The following is a 21,101-nucleotide window of genomic DNA, read 5'->3' as shown; positions in this document are numbered from 1 at the left end:
CGCCTTATTGGCTCATTTGGTTAATCGACTCAAATTGTCGGGTCCCAAAGTGAGTCCAATAAGCGGCGACTACTGTATTTTTCAACTACTATAATAAAAATAAATCAGAAGTCTTGTATTAAATTTCCACGCATTTTTACCCAACAAATAACATTTTATTGACAACTATCGGATTTCGCGTAAAAATTCCCGTTTTTTCCGTAATTTTTCATTTGTTTTTCTTGGCGCTTTTGAAAACTACTGAGAATTTTTTCTTCGTCAATGCACCAACTAGCACTTTCCCATCCAACAAGATACTGAAGTTGAAATTCGAAGCATTTTTACTGTCCCAAAAGATGATGACAGGCCAAAAAAAAATAATTTAAAAAAAGAAGAACACAATAATCAATATATTCTTTCGCTCCACTCAGAATCTAAAACTATTCGTTTGGTATATAAAAAAGGTAAATATGTCTGAAAAAAATAAAGATACCTCTAAATGTCTAAAAATAAAATGGAAAAGTTAAAAAGAAAGTTTCATTTAGAGTTATTTTTTATACATTGATGAAGTTTATAAACATACTTTGGAATGTTTTTCAGCGAGAGATAAGAGAGAGTTGATAAAAGGTCAGGAGGCCTCACTGCCAAGAAATACACCACTGATTAATTTACAATTACTTTATACGAGTACATAATAAATTATTAAGATAAAATTGACTTGATTGAATTAAAATGTGTTAGATATTTGTCAATAAATATATTTCCTATACCTATAAGTAACAACAATATTAACATCTGTTATTTAGCTAAAATCGATGTAACATTGTAACATATCAGTGAGCGAAAATCATTTTGAAAATAGATGTATTATAAATATAATGTATCCGTAATCTGATAAGATGTTGGTAACGTGTATCTTTATTTGTTACGATATTATAAAAAACGGAAACAACCCATTTCTTTATTCCAGTGATCACGGACGACGACCTTTTTAATACATATATTCAAAGTTGTTTATGCATGGTATTGTAAGTTTCAGTATAATGCTATACATTTTGCTATGAAATATGAATTAAATATTATACCTAATATTGTTATTTGACATTTTTCAAATAATTAATAATATTGATATGAAATATTTAATTGATAACGTATACCTACCACGCGCCCCCGGAGACCGTCTTCGAGGCCACAGTCACCCGATTTGGCCATAACACACGGTGTCTAAGCCAGTGGCGTACGCAGGATTTTTCAATGGGGGGGGGGGGCTTGAAAATGAGTTACAATTTTATTTTTATTTTGTCCAAACTAAATGTTTGTAACTTCTCTAACTTTTCTGGTAGAAATTTCTTATCGGTTCTAACTTTCTAAGAAAAAGTCCTGTATTTCAAATAATTGAACATTTTATTTAAATTGGATTTTGTTGTAATCAAATAATTATTTTTCACAGAAATATTTTTGTTTTATACACAGTAAGATGTGGTATTTTAATATTCTAACTCGAAATAATCGTATTATTGGTACGCCCGAGACTGATTAATTTACACACATACGGGTTGCATTTTTCATTGGTAATGTACCGAGAATGGTCGACAACAATGATGTGTTTTTCTACAATCTTTACCAAATATCTACGACTATTACGAGAAATAATATTTATATAGTTATTTATAACTCTGTCTCACAGTCTCAAACACAGTCACACACTCACACATTTACACATACGAGTAATTTACGACTTGTTAATCTTATGGTCATACTGTAATTTTATGTTTTGCTTATTAGTTATTAGCAACTTCTAAGACCTAAACCCAGTACACTTGTTAATCAATTAAAACCATTTTTGAAAATTGAAAACACTTCTTAAATTAATAATTTCTTACCTAGTAAAATTATTAAATTAATTTCTGATTTTATTAATAACTGTTTAATTTTTTAATTACCCACCTCATAATAAATGATTTCAAAACTATTATAAAGCCAGTATTATTAGTTTTCATTTTCCGGTATAAATTTAAGAAGGAAGTTCAAAAAGTTCTAATAATATCTGGATGAATGTAACAAACTAACATTACACTATTTTAAATTAGCAATTAAAAAATTAATTTTGTAAACTGAAATAAATTGAGTAAAATTAAAAAAGTATTTGGAATGTATTTTAAATACTTTTTGAATGGATGTATTTGTATTTGTATTTAAATTCAATTTTAAAAGTATATTTTATAAGACTGGGTCAAGTTATGACTTTATGAGTAAAAAATCTACCTAATAAGCAATAAGGTAATTTTTGAAAAAATTTATTGTTATAACTGGTAAGAACCGGAATTAACCGGAACCAAAACCCATATTTTGTAATTTTAAGAACCGGAATCGGAACCGGAACCTATTATATTTTTTTATAAGAACCGAACCGGAACCAGAACCGGAAAAATCCTAAAGGTTCCAGTCCCTGCCGTCTTTATACTACAGTTGTGACCAATGTTGAAGTCGGTTGCCATTTATAAAGCAGGCAATGTTTACATTTGTTTTACATTTATTTATATACATATATATTTATCTATACATAATAACTGTGATAATATTATTTTGTAAACATTGCCTGCTTTGTAAATGGCGGCCGACTTCGATGACAAGAAGGAGACGGCTATCTAGTTGTTGTATATATCTATGGGTTTATAGGACGGACAATGGACATAGATAACATATCATAGTCCGTGATAAACCTTGATAACACTGCGTGTTTTCTTTTTATCAAAATTATAAAAAAATAAATAAATTGTAAACATTTTTTTCTGGGTACCGTAATATTAAAATGAATAATAAATACAAATTTTTTCTCACAATTACGAAATATTTTCAAATATGCAAAAAAAACTCTTTCTTACGCATTCAGAATTGAACGAATCGTCCACATTTTTTACTCTCATAAGTCTGCATTGACCCAGTAACGATATGTAAAAACCTGTAAATCAGAGTTTTACTAATGAGTTGACACCATTGCTATATTTTATATCAAATAGATCTGAAGTCAGAAGTATATAATAATATTATATAGGTATGTAACTTCTAGTCAACTATAAAATACAAATTTTTTTTTTATCAAATAAAATAAAATAAGGTCATAATAGATTATCAAATTATGTAATTAATGTAGCTTGATATCGAGTGTTGTATCATATAATTATTTATTCTTGAAACAGATTAACTTAAAGCTTGTTACATTGTGATCGTCAGTGTGATACGTAGATGGTTCAGAACGTATAATAAATAAAATATATATTATATATATTTTATAAAAAGTATAAGATTTCATTTTATATTTTAAAATTAAACAAAATATGATAAAATTATTAATAATGATAAAACAACGTTTTCAGTTATGAAAGAATGGCAAAAAACTACATACATGGTTGCAATTTATTTGTTTTTTCTGGAACTTCGGCCACTAGAACCATTTCTGACGGCTTATTTAACAGGACCAGATGCAGACTTGTCTCTGAACGAGGTAATGACAGTTATATAATATTAAGCCACTAAACGTTTTTTGACTTACTGTTTTTGTCCAAATGTAACACTTACTTATCTGGCTGATCAGTGGCTGAGTAATGGTTTACTAGTTATTACTTCATTGTCAACCAAACCTAATATAAACACCAGGTTTGTTGAAATAAAAATAATACTATTACTTGACTATTTAAATTAATTGTTTATGGATACCTGTTTAACGCAGCCATATCATAGAATACACAGCAACTAACAAGTGTCGACAACTTAAAAGATTTATCTATTTTTATAAATTACATTATATATTATTATTTATTAGCTATATAATTATGTTCAGACATTAATTTATAATGAATATAAGTGATTATTATTTACTATCATAGGTTGGCCATCATGACCTCTAGTTAGCCATATTTTATCATATTGAAATACTAAATATTAAATAATATGATTATCTTTGAATTTATAGATTATATAGCAAAAAACTTCAATAAACTTTCAATAAAATTAAAATTGTTCATAGTGTGCATCTTTCTTCTCCTTTCTCTTAATATATATACATTTATGCTTTTTTTGTCTGATCATCATATTTTATAGATTCAAAAATTATTGGACCGTTTTTAATAAAATGTACATCAATAGATTCATTGAGACATTCATGTTTTCGTTTTTTAATCCCTATAGGTCGCTTAGGAGGGCTGTACTCCTTTCGCTCGCTCTTGGGTGGCTCACATACGAATTTTGTTTCGGCTCACAAATTCGAATTTTTTTTGTTATCTATTTATAGGGTTGCTATTGGTTATATATAATAAAAAAGTTTTATGATTGGAGATAATTTTATATGGTTAATGTTTAAATAATAAAAAAATACTCAACCAATTTTAAAAAATGACAGTTGAGAATATTTCAACTGAAGAAAAACGGAAACTATTGGATATATAACTACTGGGCATTAATGAGTTAAAAAGTTAAAGTTAATTTAATTTAAACTTTTTAACTTAACTGTTAACTTACTACATTTCTTTTTTAATTAACATGAAATTAACGAATTAATTTTTCATTTTAAGAATTAAGTTAAGTTAATTTATTTTGTTTTTAATTTTATTATATTTCACTATTTCAGTTTATTTCGTTTTCATGTCAAAAAATATTTACCGTGAATTGTTCAAAGTTACAAATTTGAGAATCATTCGAGTTTAACTTATATGGAAATACTGTATAAAGTATATAAACTATAGTCTATAATTTAGTTTTGGGTTGGAAAAATATTAATTACGCTAGCGTTGTATAAACAAATTAACTTTTTTTCAACTTAATAAAAAGTTAACAAAAAGTGTATATCAACTTTTAATTTAACTGAGTTAACCTATAGTTAAATTAACATTTAACTTTTAACTTTCTGTTATTGGTCCATATTAACTTAACTTAACTGAGCTAACAAAAATCATTAACTTGTCCAGCCTTGGATATATCGATAATAATGGAGAGTCGTCGTATTAGTCGCGTTATATCTAAATTACGTACATGCAATTCTACAGTTTTTGATAAATTGTCACCAAATTTTGCAGACCTATTATTTGCAATCCCGAGCGGACCAAGCGGGTCTGAGCGTGTAAGAGTATTAGAATAGAAACCACGGGCAACAGCTATTATATTATTATATTATATAAAAGGCTAAGGGCCGTTCTTACAATTTCCGGTAAAGTGTCGGTTAACGCTAACCGACTGATAACAGATTTTATTACCGGCAGAATTCGGCCGGTTAAGTGTCGATTAACTTTAACCGGACATTGTAAGAACGGCCCTAAGAGTATTTCTGAGGCTTATACTACTATAATACGTCTATACTCAACCGATATTTACGATTCAAGGAAACTTTAGATATATATTGAACCCGATATTTTACGTAGAGTTACCTGTCATTAATAATATTAAAACCATATTCGTTTATTTCTGCATGCAATTGGTTCACGTAAGAAAAAAATGTTACTTATTAAGTACCATCCGCCGCAGGTGGATTGTTTATCTCGGCTTCATGTATCCCCGGGGAGTGCCGGGACCTACAGCTAGAAGTAAATAAGCAAATTAAGTTATACATATTTAAATTTTAAACATAAAAAAAACATGAAAAATTTGGTTGTTTTTTAAATGAAATGTTGAACAATTTAAGGGGATTCGATACCGTGATTTTCTGTGTTTGTCTAACACACGCGTGACCTAGGTATAAGTAGACGTGTTTTTTGCCAAACATACCAATTGATCTAATGAAGCGATAAGAATATTCTAAAAACAGATTTGAAATTGTCGTCAAGTCTACTTGAAATCAATTTCCCACATTTTTGATAATATCCCCCAAACTCCTAAAAATGTCATATTAAAAAAGAGTATTTAAAAGTTGTCGTATTTCCATTTTTGAGAAGTTAAAAATCAAAAAATCATAAATGTGGAAAAGTTTATTTCAAGTAGACTTGACGAAAAATTTAAATCTGTTTTTATAATGCTAATCGCTTCATTAGCTCAATTGGTATGTTTGGCAATGAATCCGTCTAAAATCCTACGTCACGCGTGTGTTAGACAAAAACAGAAAATCATGGTATCGAATGCCCCTTAAAGCTATTTTATTTTATGCTAGCTGTATTAACTGACTTTATCCGGGTTGAAATTATTATATTTTTCTATTATTACCTTCCGTTTTAGTGCAAATACAATGTAAATACAATTACAATTATTAGTTATATGATTTTCTGTAAATCTGTAATATCTGTATAAATACAATATAATTCTTGGCTTTGTAGTTTAAACGATTCGATGAAACGTTCACACAGTCTGATTATAATTTACCTATACGTAGACCTCTCTCGAATTTAATGATCTTGAAGTCTTCAGCCATTATCGCAAAACTAATTGGTACATTGATCGCCCCGTTTATTATGTTACATTTTTACAGGTAGCCACCGTGATGGAGTACATCAAAACATATTCATCGCTATTATTATCAGTGTTAATGTTTATGACTGCTGACTACCTTCTGTACAAGCCAAACATTATATTTTTGACCGTTTGTTCATGTGTCTCCTATTTCCTCATGACTGGTGCACCCAGTGTTGCGCAGCTGAGGGTTAGTACGATTGATTATTCCATAGATAATAGTACCTACCTACTAGATCATAATTAAATTTGTTTTAATGATGCTCTACCATATGGTTTTTTTTATGTTATACTGAGTGTAGGTGTCCTCGTGTGGTATCGGGGCAATATATAGCTGTGATATGATAGCATTCTGTTATTTGTATGCCAAAATCGAGGACGTAGAACAATTTCAGATGGCCACTGGTATTGTTTCGGCAGCCATACAACTTGGTAAAGTTGTCGGAGATTTCTCAGCACAAACCATAGTCAACATGACCGGAGGGATTTATACTCTCCTGCCATACTGCAACGTGTTCAGTAATCAGACGATTTATAATATGTTATAAATATTATGTATAATTATTTTTATTCACAGACACGAAACAAGATTAATTTAACTATTTAAAAACGTACAGTTGTTTTATAAACATTTATATTTATAATTATTAATTTATAACCCAAGTACATTTAAAATTAAAATCCTAACCATAAGCCATAAGTTAATTTATTGAATTGTGTCTTGTGATATAAACTAATCGGGGAAACCGGGAGTTCTTATTTGAAACCTGCGGATACTAATCACTCCTAAAAACTTCAAAATGTGCATCTATGATTTTAATGTTTATTCAAAACAATAAGATTAATAACAATTTTCCAAAATTTAAGAATCGTAAATTAACGATTTAAACTATTCGCACAGGTATTTAAAGTTTTATACATTCATGTGTTTGCATAAAATATATAGGTGAACCCCATTTATTTGTTTCAAGGTTTGTTGTTAGCTACAACCTGGGCTTGTCTGTTTCCATCTGTCGAACAGAATAATGATAAGCTAAATTCAAAAGGGCCATACGAAGATTCGCCACTTCTTAAACACGGTGTAGAGAGCAAAACGAAACATTTTAAACAAAATAAAAGTAAGTATAGATTCGTAAACAACATTAACTCTTTGTTTCTTATTATAATTCACTATGTTTACTTAATAATTTAGTTACCTAATTATGTTATTCGAAGTAGATAATGTAGATTTAAAGGTGTTATATTTTGATACTTTCTTTTGTCTAGATAAAATCGAGCTCGATGAAGAATACAAACCTGTGGTATTTTTCTCGAAAAAAATATGGATGAACTTCAAATCTTCATATTCAAATCCAGTTGTACTGAAAAAAAGTTTATGGTATATAGTGGGTATGGCAGCATACATTCTGGTAAATCAATTTTTAATATGTATTGTGCTTATTTAGTTATTTATTATATTGACGAAATTGATTATAATATCGACACTTAAACAGAACGGGCCTTCTTGCTCAGCATATTTTCCTGATTTCGTGTTGTAGCTTAATGGGAAAATAGCAAGTACCTATAGTAATTCAACATGTATAAACATAATAATACAAATAAGTTAGGTTGTAGTTTCCGTTATTTTGTTTTGTTTTTTTCACTTTATTTTACTTTATTTTTTATCCAAAAGTGATGATTTATATTATTATTATTTAGTATAAATAGTATTATTACTGTATATTAATATGTAGTATTTACACTGAATAAATTAAGTTATTTTTATTTCATTTGTTTTGTGGTAAATCTGGTATTTATAATAAAATATACTATACATTATTATATGATGTAGGTACCTTGGTATACTTTGGTACACAACCTCAGTACCTATGTATGTATAATGTGTAGGAAAAAATGGGTGTAATATAAATATTATTTCTTCGGAATTTGAGTGTTTAGTAAATGTGTATTGTATTTAATGTTACAGGTTTTAGCTAACATAAACGTTTTGTACTCGTACGTAGTCAAAAAACCAGGAAATCACGATGTCTTGTCAAATGGACTTGCCGAAGCAATAGCTACGTTATGTGGTTAGTATTTCCGTATATTTATAATCAAGCAATAATTATTATTTATAGGAAAAGAAATAATCATTAACAATATTACAATTTTTTTCTGAAATACAATAAATTAGTGTTATCATAATTCTTTAAATATGGTTTTGTAGATTTCCGTCAGAATGACGAATCTTATAAATATATTTTACAGGAGCCGCGAGTTCGTACTTAATTGGAAAAGTACAATGTGATTGGGCGCGCTATGGTGATATGTTCACGGCATTTTGCTCTATTGTCATGGGAGTGCTAATAATGTCATGTTACTTGTATGATGAACTCATTTTTATATATTTGGCATACATATTATTTGGTCTAGTATGTCAAATGCATTTTGTCATAATCTAGTGAGTAAAATATATTTTGACTAGTACGATAGTTGGGGATGGGATACAGCCATGCAGGGTATAATATTATATTCTAACATAATAATATTATTACCTATGTAAATATTTATTTTTTGGGGGATTAAAACATATTTAATTCGAGTGTGCCTTGCAGCATCGTTCTCTATGTTCGAAATGGGTATACACTGTTGATGTATTTAAAAATATAATTTTTTTGAATTGCCTAGTACTAAGTAGTAAGTTGAGTTTTACTATAATTTGATACTTAAAACAAGCAATATCGATATAAATGGGCAATACGGAATTTTGGCGTCTATTAAGATAAATATCGTAATGTTAGCGATAATTTATGTTTCTAATATAAATGCACTAGGTCCAGTGATTAGTATATTATCTAAGTACTTGATTTATTTCAAATTTTTTCAACCTTTGTATAATATCAAATAGTTTTAGTGTATCAATTTTTATTTACCAATTTCAAAATCTATTTCTAAAAAAAAATTCTAAATTCTATTTTATTCTTAGTGAACATGCTCCCTATTAGCAATCGATATACTTTTTTTAACCTTGATATACTGAGTGTTCACAATATTAATATAAATGTAATTTATTTGTTTCTGTACTTTTAGCACCGAAATTGCAAAACATCTAAAGAGGCAGTGTTATTCTTTAGTAATAGAATTCAATTATTTTGGATCTTTAACGGTGGTCACTATTTTGACATTATTTATTATTCAATATAATTTCATGAATATTAGTATTCCCGGGAGGGTAAGTCAAAAACTTTATATTTTACATTATTATTTACATATTTTCTTAAAAAAATATTAAATTAATTTTAGGTGGTATATGTATCAGTAATTAACCTTTTAAACCATAATATATTTTATTTTGTTTCAGTTTTTGTTCATTGGTGGCTTATTTTTCATGCTAGGTATCATATTCATGTTTATTTGTATACTTGAGATTAGAAAAAATAAAACATTATACCGACTATAATAGTAAGATTTATTTTTTAGATTTTAATTTGAAGATACAAATTATTTAAACCATATGGTTAAAGCTGCTAGAACTAGAAGTTCTAATTTAAAAAAGTGGATGTCGCTCTGCTGTTCAGTAGGTTACAAGTGGGTCACTGTAATGGATGGTGTTAAATTTGAATTCAATGATATAATATCATTGTATAAAAAAAATGACTCTGAGCGAAAACGGTCAGTCAGCCTATGATATTACCAAGTATATTTGATGATATTATTGTGAATAAAGTAATTCATATATAACCTATTTACGTGGAGCCTTGTTTTAAATTTTTAATCCTTAGTTATAAAAGTTGAACATTTTATAAATGTTTAACTACAAAATAATTATTAAATTATAAATTTGATAAATTTTGTCAAAATTCGAACTTTGAATTCTTATAAAACAAATTGTGCCTATGTATTTTTAATATTTTTCAACTGATATTGTAACAATATATTAGGAGCCTTGCATTAAATATTCACGCTTTTTTACCCATCAAATACAATTTTATTGATATTAATGGAAAAAAAAAAAACTAAAAAAATTGAAAACTGACAATATCCGTTAACAGCCCAAATCGAGTCAAAATATTTTCAAAATTATATGGTGTATAAAAAATGCAAATATAAACATTCAATAAAATTTTCATGTATCTACAGTTATTCGATTTTGAATAACAATAAAATAACAAAGCCGCTACATGAGAAATCGAGTGAATATCCAATATTGTAAAAGTATAAACTTCAAACGCTCATAAAAATTTAATTTGAATTAGTTGTAGACATTTTTTTGGTTGATAAAGATAGACAAACGTATAAATAATCTTGTATTACAATTTCAAATCTTAAATTTAAAAAGAAACATTTTTATGAATTCTCAACTCAAAATAATTTGCTAATTTTCGTGATTTTTCTGTATTTTGTCAAGACTTGAACTTTAAATGGTTATAAAAAAAAACTGTGACTAAGGATTTTTAATATTTTTCAAATGTCATTGTAACAATATAATAGTAGTCTTATATTAAATTGTCAAGCTTTTTTACCCAACAAATAAAGTTTAATTGACATTCATAGAAATAAAGACTAATAAAATTGGAAACTGAAAATGTTCCTAAACAGTTCAAAACAAATCAAAATATTTTGAACATTTTATCGTGTATAGAAAATGTAAATATAAATGACCAGTGAAAATTTCATGTGTATACGTTCATTTGTTTTAGAGTTACACCAAAATCCAAAATGTTATGTTGTTTTTCCTGGCGCTTTTGAAAAGTATTGGGAATTTTTACAAATGACCTCCCGAATGCACCAACTAAATTCATTTTCCTATCGAACAAGATACTGGTGAAGAAAATCGAAGCAGTTTTACTGCCCCAAACCGTGATGACAGATACAAAAAAAAAAAAATTAAAAAAAAAAAAACACACATATCGTTGTAAAATCAATTCATTCTCAGAATCTAAAATAGACAAGTGCTTTCATGGTTTTCAATAAAACATGGGTTTTACTAATATATACCTAATAATAAATTAGGTACTAAAATATACCCTACGAATAAAGTGCTTATCATGTAGAGACTTCTTTGTTGACATATAATAAAAATAATTCGCGGAACAACATTGACTATATTGTATTTAATATTTATTATCTAGGTATATTATATTATTATACATTATTAAAACTATTTATTAATAATATGTACCTACTATAAGTTCACTATACTTAATTACATACCTATAACTTTTATGAAAATATTGTGGAATGATATTTATCTCAAATCAAAAAATCTACAATCTTTTTAGTGACATTTTTTCAATAGCATTTAAAATAGGAATATTACTTATTGTCGGTTATCGACAAATGGCAAACATTTAAAATAATTTTTGTTTTAAGGGTGAAGACTTGAAATTTTGCTTACAAATATACAGCACTTGTTTTCTGTAAGAGTAAATAATTTTAAAGATATTAATTGTATTTAATTGCACTTTGATGATGTTATATTCGCTCGACCCGCCCAGACGATAACTGCAACGCCATTTACCGCCTTCGTTTTGAACCTTTCAACTGAATCTTTTCGTGACTAGCTCACTTTAGTCGCTAGACAGTGCTGTCGTATAGGTTTTTGTTTTAATGAACCGATATCGATAACGGAAAATATATCGTTGTACATCACTAATATCTACATTATTTTGTATTCAGAATTATCAAAAGTTCATCAGTAACCTTAATATGCTGTTTAAAATGACAAATAAATTAGTTTAGTCATTATAAAAATATATGTAATTAGGTAAATATAAATTTATTACACTATAATTATATATGATACGAAAAATTAATATTATTATAATTGCTCTTAAATAATACAGTGTCATAAAATATGTTTGATTAACTATGCAGTTTATTGTACAGAAATATCTAATTTTAATTGTTGAGATTTATTAATAATACTGTACAATTTCCATAATTGTTATTATGATTTGTAGCCTTGTAGGTAACAATATCTTAATTTAAAAGTTTAGTTAAGTACGCATGTTATCGACACTTAAATTCGTGTTCAAGAAATAATATTTTCATCGAAATAAAAAAATTAAAGTATTCGTCAAAAATATAATAATATTATACTTGTATTACCCATGATATAATGATATAACTTATTAGTTATATCATACTTGTACCTATAAGTAGTGACTTTTCATTTAGTAGTTTATTTTTGTTTCATTAATTTTAACTGTTCAAAATTCCATCAAGTCTTGTCACTTTCTTCTATAACAGGTTAGGCATTTAGTTTAAATGTTTACGGATTTATTCAAATAATATATTAGTTTTTCATATTTTAGATTCTGAGCGGAGCGATGAAGCTAGTGGATTTACAATGGTGTTTATTTTATTTATTTTTTTTTATATCCTGTATACAAAATTTCTACCGGAAGAAGTGCTTCGATTTCAACATATAGTACCTTATCTTTTAGCAAATTGGATCAAGATGGTACTTCAGACAGGTCGATTTTCTCAATAGTTATTTAATGCTACGGGAAAAACTACTGACAAATTACGAAAAAACCGCTTAAAATGGGATTTAAATTTCTAACACTTTGTTTATCACCGTAGCAACGAATAAAAAATTATAATATTATAATATTAATTTAACTTAAAGGCTATAATAAATAATAAAAATTTAAAAAATCCAGACTGATAAACCGTCTCCGCTCAAAATCATTATTCTTGTACAGTGATATTATATCATTGAATTTAAGTTTAATACAATCCATTTTACATTGACCCACTTAATCTACTGTACAGCAGAGCGACATCCACTTACCTGATTTTTTATTTACGATAACATGTGATAAGCTGATCATTGTGTTCCACATTATTTTTAATTTAATGGTATAACAAGTTGTGATCTCACCATTTATATTATGTACAAGTATAATAAGTATATAGGTACATATTATATTAGGCCACCACTGGTTTTACTTATTTTTTTTTTTTTTTGGTGTTCAAAAGACGCCATAAATTGTTTGTTAAAAACCATTTTGCGTGGCAAGAGTCACATCGGCTTTGTTAAAAAACCAAATTTTGACCATAAAAAAGAAAGAACTTTGACTGTGGAGTATTTTCGTTATTTTTTATAATCACTTATATAGAAAAGTTATAATTATTTTATAATCTGTTGTTTTTAGGTTTTTTAAACTAAAATAATTTTTTTTTCAACCGTGATTTCAAAAAAATAAAAGTAATATTGCACAGTACAAGTTTTTCTATTTTTAAAGTAAAAATTTGGTTTCTTATCTATACACTATAAGTCTATATCTATTGTCTTCTTGGTACTATCTCATGCAAAAGCATTTGTATATGTATAATTTCGTATATTAAACATCAACAAATATCATCGATAATGACCATTGATAAGTACTTTGGTTTTTTAATTAGTACTTACATATTATATTTAAAATATAAACGTTTATTTATCATTTTTATTTACTGTGCTGGACCTCTTTAAAATCAAAAAAAAACTTCAAAAACTCATTTTCCCCTTAATTATTCGAGAAAACAATAATAATATATACACAAATATATACTATGAAATGTTTGTCTATCAGTGACTTAACATAATTGTTTGTCTATACCTAACACTTATAAGATCTACTAGAATAATAAAATAATTCAACACTGTATGTTTAAATGTTTAAATCATGGAGTTATAAGAATTATTCTTATTACTCTATGGTTTAAATACTCCTCTCGTTCTGTATAATCTAAATATGTTAAATAATATTATAAATATTTTCCCATTTCTTTATCGGTGTACTTATTTCCTATAACCTTTTTGCATTGTATGAGCACTGTTTTATCAATAATTGTTCCTATTATTATTGAAATCTTCGGAATATTGTTTTGGATAACTATTAGGTACCGTAATGGAGAGGAGAAATAATTATAATTAGTACTATTTAATAATTAATAGTAGTAAGTAATTTTGGGTTTACCTTAACGGCTTAATGACTAAACTAAAAAAGAAAATGTTTTTCTGTTTCTTAAAAAATCTTGGTAAAGGCTATTTTATAGAAGTAATTTTTGTAGATAATTTAAAAATTATATACTCTTGATTAAGTATTTAAATATTAATACAATAGTATTAATATTTAATAATTTCCATCAGTTATTCAAGTAAGTATTTTAGCATATATAAATACCTATGTATAAATAGCTATGTGAGTTCTGAAGTTTCAGCAGGAGGCGCACAAGCACGACGATGGTGAAACCGTCGAGACACCGCGACTACTCTGCATACAATGAAGAAAAACGTTTGACGCAATCCACCTATAGGCTATAACGTTAAATAGCGTAATGATATATTATTGTTTCCACAGTGGGTTCGCCGTCAAGCCGCCCAGGAATTGTATATTCCCAAAACGATGTACAGGAATAGACTGGCGATCGCCATTCTTTGCAGCAGCCCCCTCGGGACGTGCTGCGGTTATCCTGGAGCTGTGTAATCCGTGGATTATTTACTCTTGGTGGTCAAACGTACATAATATATAGGTACTAATCCGGACAGCGATGCTATAATATTACCGGACAGGAGTAGGGATATAGGTAATGCGTTAAGAAATGTTAAAAGGTATGATGCACTTAAATCATAATAAGAGTAATATGCGTTTTAAACATATTATATGCCATTGAAATACCACCATTGAATTATGCAATCATCAACAAGTTTGAACTCGGTTAAATAATATTATTTCGCATTTTAGATTCTGAGCGGAGCGAGGAAGTTGGTGGTTTTACAATGGTGTTTATCATTTTTATTTTTTATTTTTTATCCTGTATACAAAATTTCTACCAGTAGGAGTTTGGTACCTTATCTTTTGGAAAATTGGATCAAGATGATACTTTAAAAAGGTCATTTTTCGATTTTCTCAATAGTTATTTAATATCATGGGAAAAACTACCGACAAATTACGAAAAATCGCTAAAAATGGGATTTTAATTTCTAACGCTTTGTTTATCACCATAGAAACGAATAAAAATTATAATAATATTAAAATATCAATTTAACTTATAGGCTATAATAAATAATAACAATATTAAATATCCAGACTGATAAACCGTCTCCGCTCAGAATCATTTTTCTTATACAATGATATTATATAATTGAATTCAAATGTAACACCATCCATTACTGTGACCCACTTATAACCTACTGAACAGCAGAGTGACATCCACTTTTTTAAATTAGAACTTCTAGTTCTAGCAGCTTTAACCATATGGTTTAAATAATTTGTAACTTCAAATTAAAATCTAAAAAATAAATCTTACTATTATAGATCTATTACCGATCTTTTCATTCCACCACACCAATCTGAACGACTGACTGGGTGGGATGAAATCGGTCGTAGCGCGTCGTCAAGACTGCGCCCAAGTACGATATAATATTATTATCTTCGTATTATTTACGTGACTGTATAGTTTACCCTGTTGGAAAAGTCTGGGCACGCCTGCACTATATTATATAAATGTCAGTGTTGTAAAGTATTTGAGTAAAAGTATGCAAATTACTTTTGTTGGTATCGATTACTTTTTTAATGATATTTTTATCATCCATAAAGTATATTTTTAAATACTTACTATCGGTATTGAAATAAATTTATATTTTTGGATGATTTAGTTTATTTTATTAGTAATGATTTTTCGTCAATTGTTATTTCAAATTTTAAATGTATCCCTACGTAAAGTATAGTTGTTTTTATAAAATTAAAAACAATATATAAAGAAATTAAGAAGTCAATAGAATCAAATAGAAAATTAAGAAATCAATATATTAAGAATATAATTGTAAACATAATTTTGAAGTAACCTATATACAAATTTAGAATAATAAGTTAGAATAAAAATTCTAAGAACGTATTAGTAAAAAAATAAAATTATATCACTAGGCAAAGGTAATAATTGTAAAATCTATAATAACTATATTTAAATGGTAAAATGGTAAAATTTAGTGTCTATTAATCATCTTGCAGTGGACATATTACTAAGTAAGTAATAATAAGTATTGTGAATAGTGATACTGGGATGGTATAGTTAGAGAGACTGTCATAATTAAAATATATTATTCTATATTACACTAAAATACCGTAATATCAAGATAATAAGTTTTAATATATTATATTATGCAGACAGCAGATTTCATCGCTAAACCTCTATTTGGATCGTTGTGAAGGTTGGTGTTACTTATTGAACGACCAAAAACTGTTTTGAAAACAATGATTTTTTGCCAAACTTTTTACATTATGAACAATTGTAGACGGCAAAGAGATTTTGTTTATGTCTTTTGGCGTTTTGTTACCTTAAGGAATAATTTTATCTTTTATTCTTATTCACGTATACCTAACATTTGAAATACATTCTGCGCGTTTTCTACAGTTTTATAAAGAAACATAAATTTACGCTGCAAACGTTCGCAACGACGACGGTTTTTAAGACAATATGACGTTCGGTTACTCCCATGTTGTAATTATAATTATTATTATTACATATAATACCTATTGTTGATTTTGAAAAATGTTTGTAAATCTGAATAAGAAAAATAGATATACGATTTATGGGGTTCAATATTTTTAGGATGTACTCAAATCTGCAGTGTAATAAGTTCATTACAAATTTATTTTTCCATAACGATTGTTCGTCTTCACGGAAACCACAGTAACATTTGGTAAAAAAAACCGCGCAATCAGTAAATTTTAGTGTTTGAGTTCAATCACTTTATAGGTATGTTATTATTGTGTTAACTTAAACATGTACCCATACCTAATTCCAGTTTATTTGCATTCATCTATCTGCACTTGATTTTAACTGTCATTTTGGCATTTTATGTTTCCGCTGATATTATAAGAATAATATTATATTTTTATAATGCGATAAAGTCAATATGCATGAGTTTTCAGTGTTTTGACTGCTCGAACATACACCATGAAATGTCATGAAAATATATTTAATCTAGGCAATCGTAAGAAATACGGTATTTATTTTCAAATCGCTACTCAGAGAAATAAGCGTCTTGACTGTAAGATTTTGTTGTTGAAATATTTTTTTTTTTTATCCGTCTAGCTAGGTAATAGCTTGGGTGATAAAAAACAAAACAAAACTGTGATTACCTATTTTCTCTAGAAAAATATAGACGGATTTCAAGACCGTTACTAAAAGTTTCTAAAAGGTCCCTACGGTACATTAGGTATATAATATGATATTATGTTATTATACGTGTTATAATATAAGCATGTTTGTATAAATTTATAATATTTTACTATTTTAATTAACATTTTTAGTAGACGATGCGTACATATACATACAAATATAGTGACTATTATTATACCACAAAAAATTATTTAATCAAAAATACAAAATGTATGTTCTGTAGCATAGTTTAAATGAGATATCTCGTGTATCATAAGCATAATACAATATTATTCATCATAATTGTAAATACATAATAATACAAACTATATGTTGTGTAAAACGTTTACGCTATCATAATAAATTAGTGAAAAACAAATTCAACGAACGTATCTGAATAACAATAACATGTCAGTATGATATAATGTTAAGCCAATAACGAAAGTTTATCACAATTTTTGACGATTTGTCTGCCTGCCGGAAACAGCATATAATTCATAGTATGAACCTAAAAAAATATTGAATAATCATTAATTATATGGACTTTAATACGGTAGCAAGAAATTTAAACTGAAAATTCGGTATTATTCAGAACATTTAAAATCCAGGTGTTGCAATTTGGTGATATTATAATTATTAATCTATATTTTTAAATAAAAAATATTTTATAATAGAGACTATTATAATACCAATTAATATGTATCTTTAAATCATTATATATTCATGGAAAAACATACCTTTATCGAATTTGTTCCAATTTTTTTCTAAAAGATATTTCAACCTCAGACATGTTACAAAAAAATGTATAGACTATGCTTAAAAGTTAATACTTAATATTATTTGATAATGACGATTTGTCTGCTTAAAAACATTTATTTAAGTAATGTTGTTTATTTTTAAAATATCATTACTGTTGTTAAGTTAAGTATATTGGTATTTACGGTGGAGTAAAATGTGTTTTGGTTTGTGGGCAACCACACTCTATCGGCGAACGAAGTTGCAATAATCTAAAAATATGTAATGATTATGGTTAATATTGAACACTGTTGTAATGTACCTATTTTGCCTATACAATACGCCGGGCAACACTTTATGCTTACACAAAATGTAGGTAGGTACATATTAATACGTATATTATTATATTATACAATATAATTTTATAATATTATATTATTATATTTTTTATACCTACAGCTCAATTTTTTTTTATTATTTACTACGATTTTCAGCGTAGAATATACATGTAGATTATATTTATGTATTAAATATTTTATTTTTTATTATAATATAATCATTAACTTCTATTAAATAGGTTATCAATCGTTATGAAGACTTACCTAATCCAGAAGAACTAAGAAAGAAGACTGTAAGAAATAATAAGTCTAGAACAAAGATTCAAACTCCGCTTCTAAATTCTGAATATTTTCAGAAACGGATTTTGAATTATGATTAAATATTAAATTATAAATAATGACTAATAATGCGCATCAGCTGTTACATCATCCGCCGTATAATATATTATTAAAGGATTTGTTTAACTGCATCATTATAAATATTGTAATAATAAGCATTCATACATGTGATTTGATTTTATCGTATCTATTTCACAGAGAAAAAATTCAAAGGTTGGTTAATCTTTATAATATAATATTTTGGCTGGGTTTTTATGAAAATATCCCACTGTGCATCGCAACTCCGCATAACTATTAAAAACAACAAAATATTTAGATTTGTATATTCTAATTTTCTTGGGTCATAGGTATCTAGTATTATTTCCCAAATCTACAAATCATAGATTTTATTTGAACAATAAAAAAACTTTTAGTTTTGTATTCTTGATTGATCATTATAACTAAAAAATAAAATTGTAATAAATAATTATCGTACCCATATAATAATATATTAAAAAATCTAGATACTTTCAGATTTACACAAACAACAAAAATCTCGTTGCCAAGTGCATGAATGTTTGAAAAATCTACAATTCGTATCTGTGTCACATAGTTACCACTTGTCAATAATCATTTCTGGTATTCATTACGAATAATTCTTCATTCTTGCGGTCAACCTGTTAAAACGTATTTCCGTTAATTATTCTGGCTGTATTAATTATTATCCGATAAATTATTATGTCCGACATCAATATTCCGTCTAAGAGCAAAACAATGCTACTGGTTTTCAACGACCTGCGAAAAAATACACCGAAACCTTTATTAGCTGAATGCTGGTATTTGAAAAGTTTACGTGTGCATAAAATATATGTATATCTATGCCGAACATGTCCATAATGGATACAAATTTCTCAGCTAAAGCGATAGAGATCGGGTGGCATTCAACGCCAAATCTGAAGTTTCGGCAGGTCGCCAGTGATGTACGGAGACATCTTCGGAACAACGTGATTCCAAGAATCTACTGGACGGCCGCGGCAGGCTGTGTGTATCCACGCCGAATTTACCTGAGTGTCCAAATTTAGCTGGCGATACACCAGCTGCAGAGATTGGGTGGCGATCAATGCCAAATCTAAAGTTTATTCAGGTCGTCAGTGATTTACGGAGACCGGAATCTTCGGAACAACATGATTCCATGATCGCCGTGTGTCCAAATTTAGATGGCGATGCTCCAGAGTCGCTCCAGAGTCCACATCGTTCGTTTTGGCGCCGGACGAAGAAATTCGTCAAGTGGTTGCTTTGTTGCTGTGGTTCTATTGACATGATAGACCAATAATGTAGATTAAAGGGTTAAAATGGTTTCTAAACGTCCCCTCCCCTTCCCTCCCACCGTTATCTCACTCCCATGTTCGCTGGTACTATTGTGTCCGGCCAGGATTCTGAAACCGTTTATCATGTCCTCCATTGTCGTTTGTACCAAGTTAGTGTAGGTTTGCCTCACGTTTTTCATGCACTGTACGTCTGTACCACTGTCGGTTCTTCGCCACCTATTTTGTGCCGTTAGTATGTCTTAGAGCTGTATAGTGTATATACCTTCTAACTTTGCTTTTGCACTGAAATAATTTCATATTGTGTACCTAATTATATTCTGTATAATAATTGAATAATGTAATAATGTATTAATGTAATAATATATTAATGTAGTAACGATGTAATAATGTAATAAAAATGTAACAATGTATTAATGTAATAACAATGTAATCTATACTATTATATAAAAAGGAGTTGTTAGTTACCGTTGTTGAGGGTAATCTCTGGAACTACTGAACCGATTTCGAAAATTCTTTCACCAATAGAAATCCACATTCTCTGTGAGTGTCATAGGCTAATTTAAAAAGGGAATTGATCACCCCTGGTAGGTGCTCAAACAAGAATTTTGAGATTTGCGATAGAAATTTTTGTTTATCAATAGTTGTTATGGGTTATAGGAGTTGAGAATAATATTTATTAATTATTATTATTTTTAATTTGAATATTAATGGAGCGTCTCAATCAGTCGATGTTACGATCAAACTTGCGTGACGTCATCGCTACGCGGCCCACATTGGTCGTTTGACCATTCTCTCGGCTACTCATAATGGAAGCCCACGCATGATGCATTCAATA

The 21,101-nt window shown here is 28.1% G+C and overlaps 1 protein-coding gene across 2 annotated transcripts; it reads left to right on the top strand.

Moving 5' to 3' along the window:
• Positions 1–3,173: 3,173 nt before the first annotated feature.
• On the top strand, positions 3,174–10,069 carry LOC132950453 (thiamine transporter 1-like). 2 transcript variants are annotated; one of them, XM_061021928.1, is made up of 11 exons: positions 3,174–3,278; positions 3,357–3,484; positions 6,431–6,601; positions 6,714–6,930; positions 7,383–7,529; positions 7,678–7,820; positions 8,378–8,480; positions 8,659–8,851; positions 9,481–9,622; positions 9,752–9,785; positions 9,871–10,069. In XM_061021928.1, exons 2-11 carry the CDS (start codon positions 3,359–3,361, stop codon positions 9,897–9,899), a joined length of 1,305 nt encoding a protein of 434 aa, XP_060877911.1. In that variant the 5' UTR covers positions 3,174–3,278; positions 3,357–3,358; the 3' UTR covers positions 9,900–10,069. The 2 variants fall into 2 exon arrangements, with proteins under 2 accessions (XP_060877911.1, XP_060877910.1); XM_061021927.1 differs by lacking the exon at positions 9,871–10,069 and having other exon boundaries at positions 9,752–9,860.
• Positions 10,070–21,101: the final 11,032 nt, after the last annotated feature.

This window comes from Metopolophium dirhodum, chromosome 8 (genome assembly GCF_019925205.1).
Source record: "Metopolophium dirhodum isolate CAU chromosome 8, ASM1992520v1, whole genome shotgun sequence".
NCBI lineage: Eukaryota > Metazoa > Arthropoda > Insecta > Hemiptera > Aphididae > Metopolophium > Metopolophium dirhodum.
This window is presented reverse-complemented; position numbering and strand designations above follow the sequence as displayed.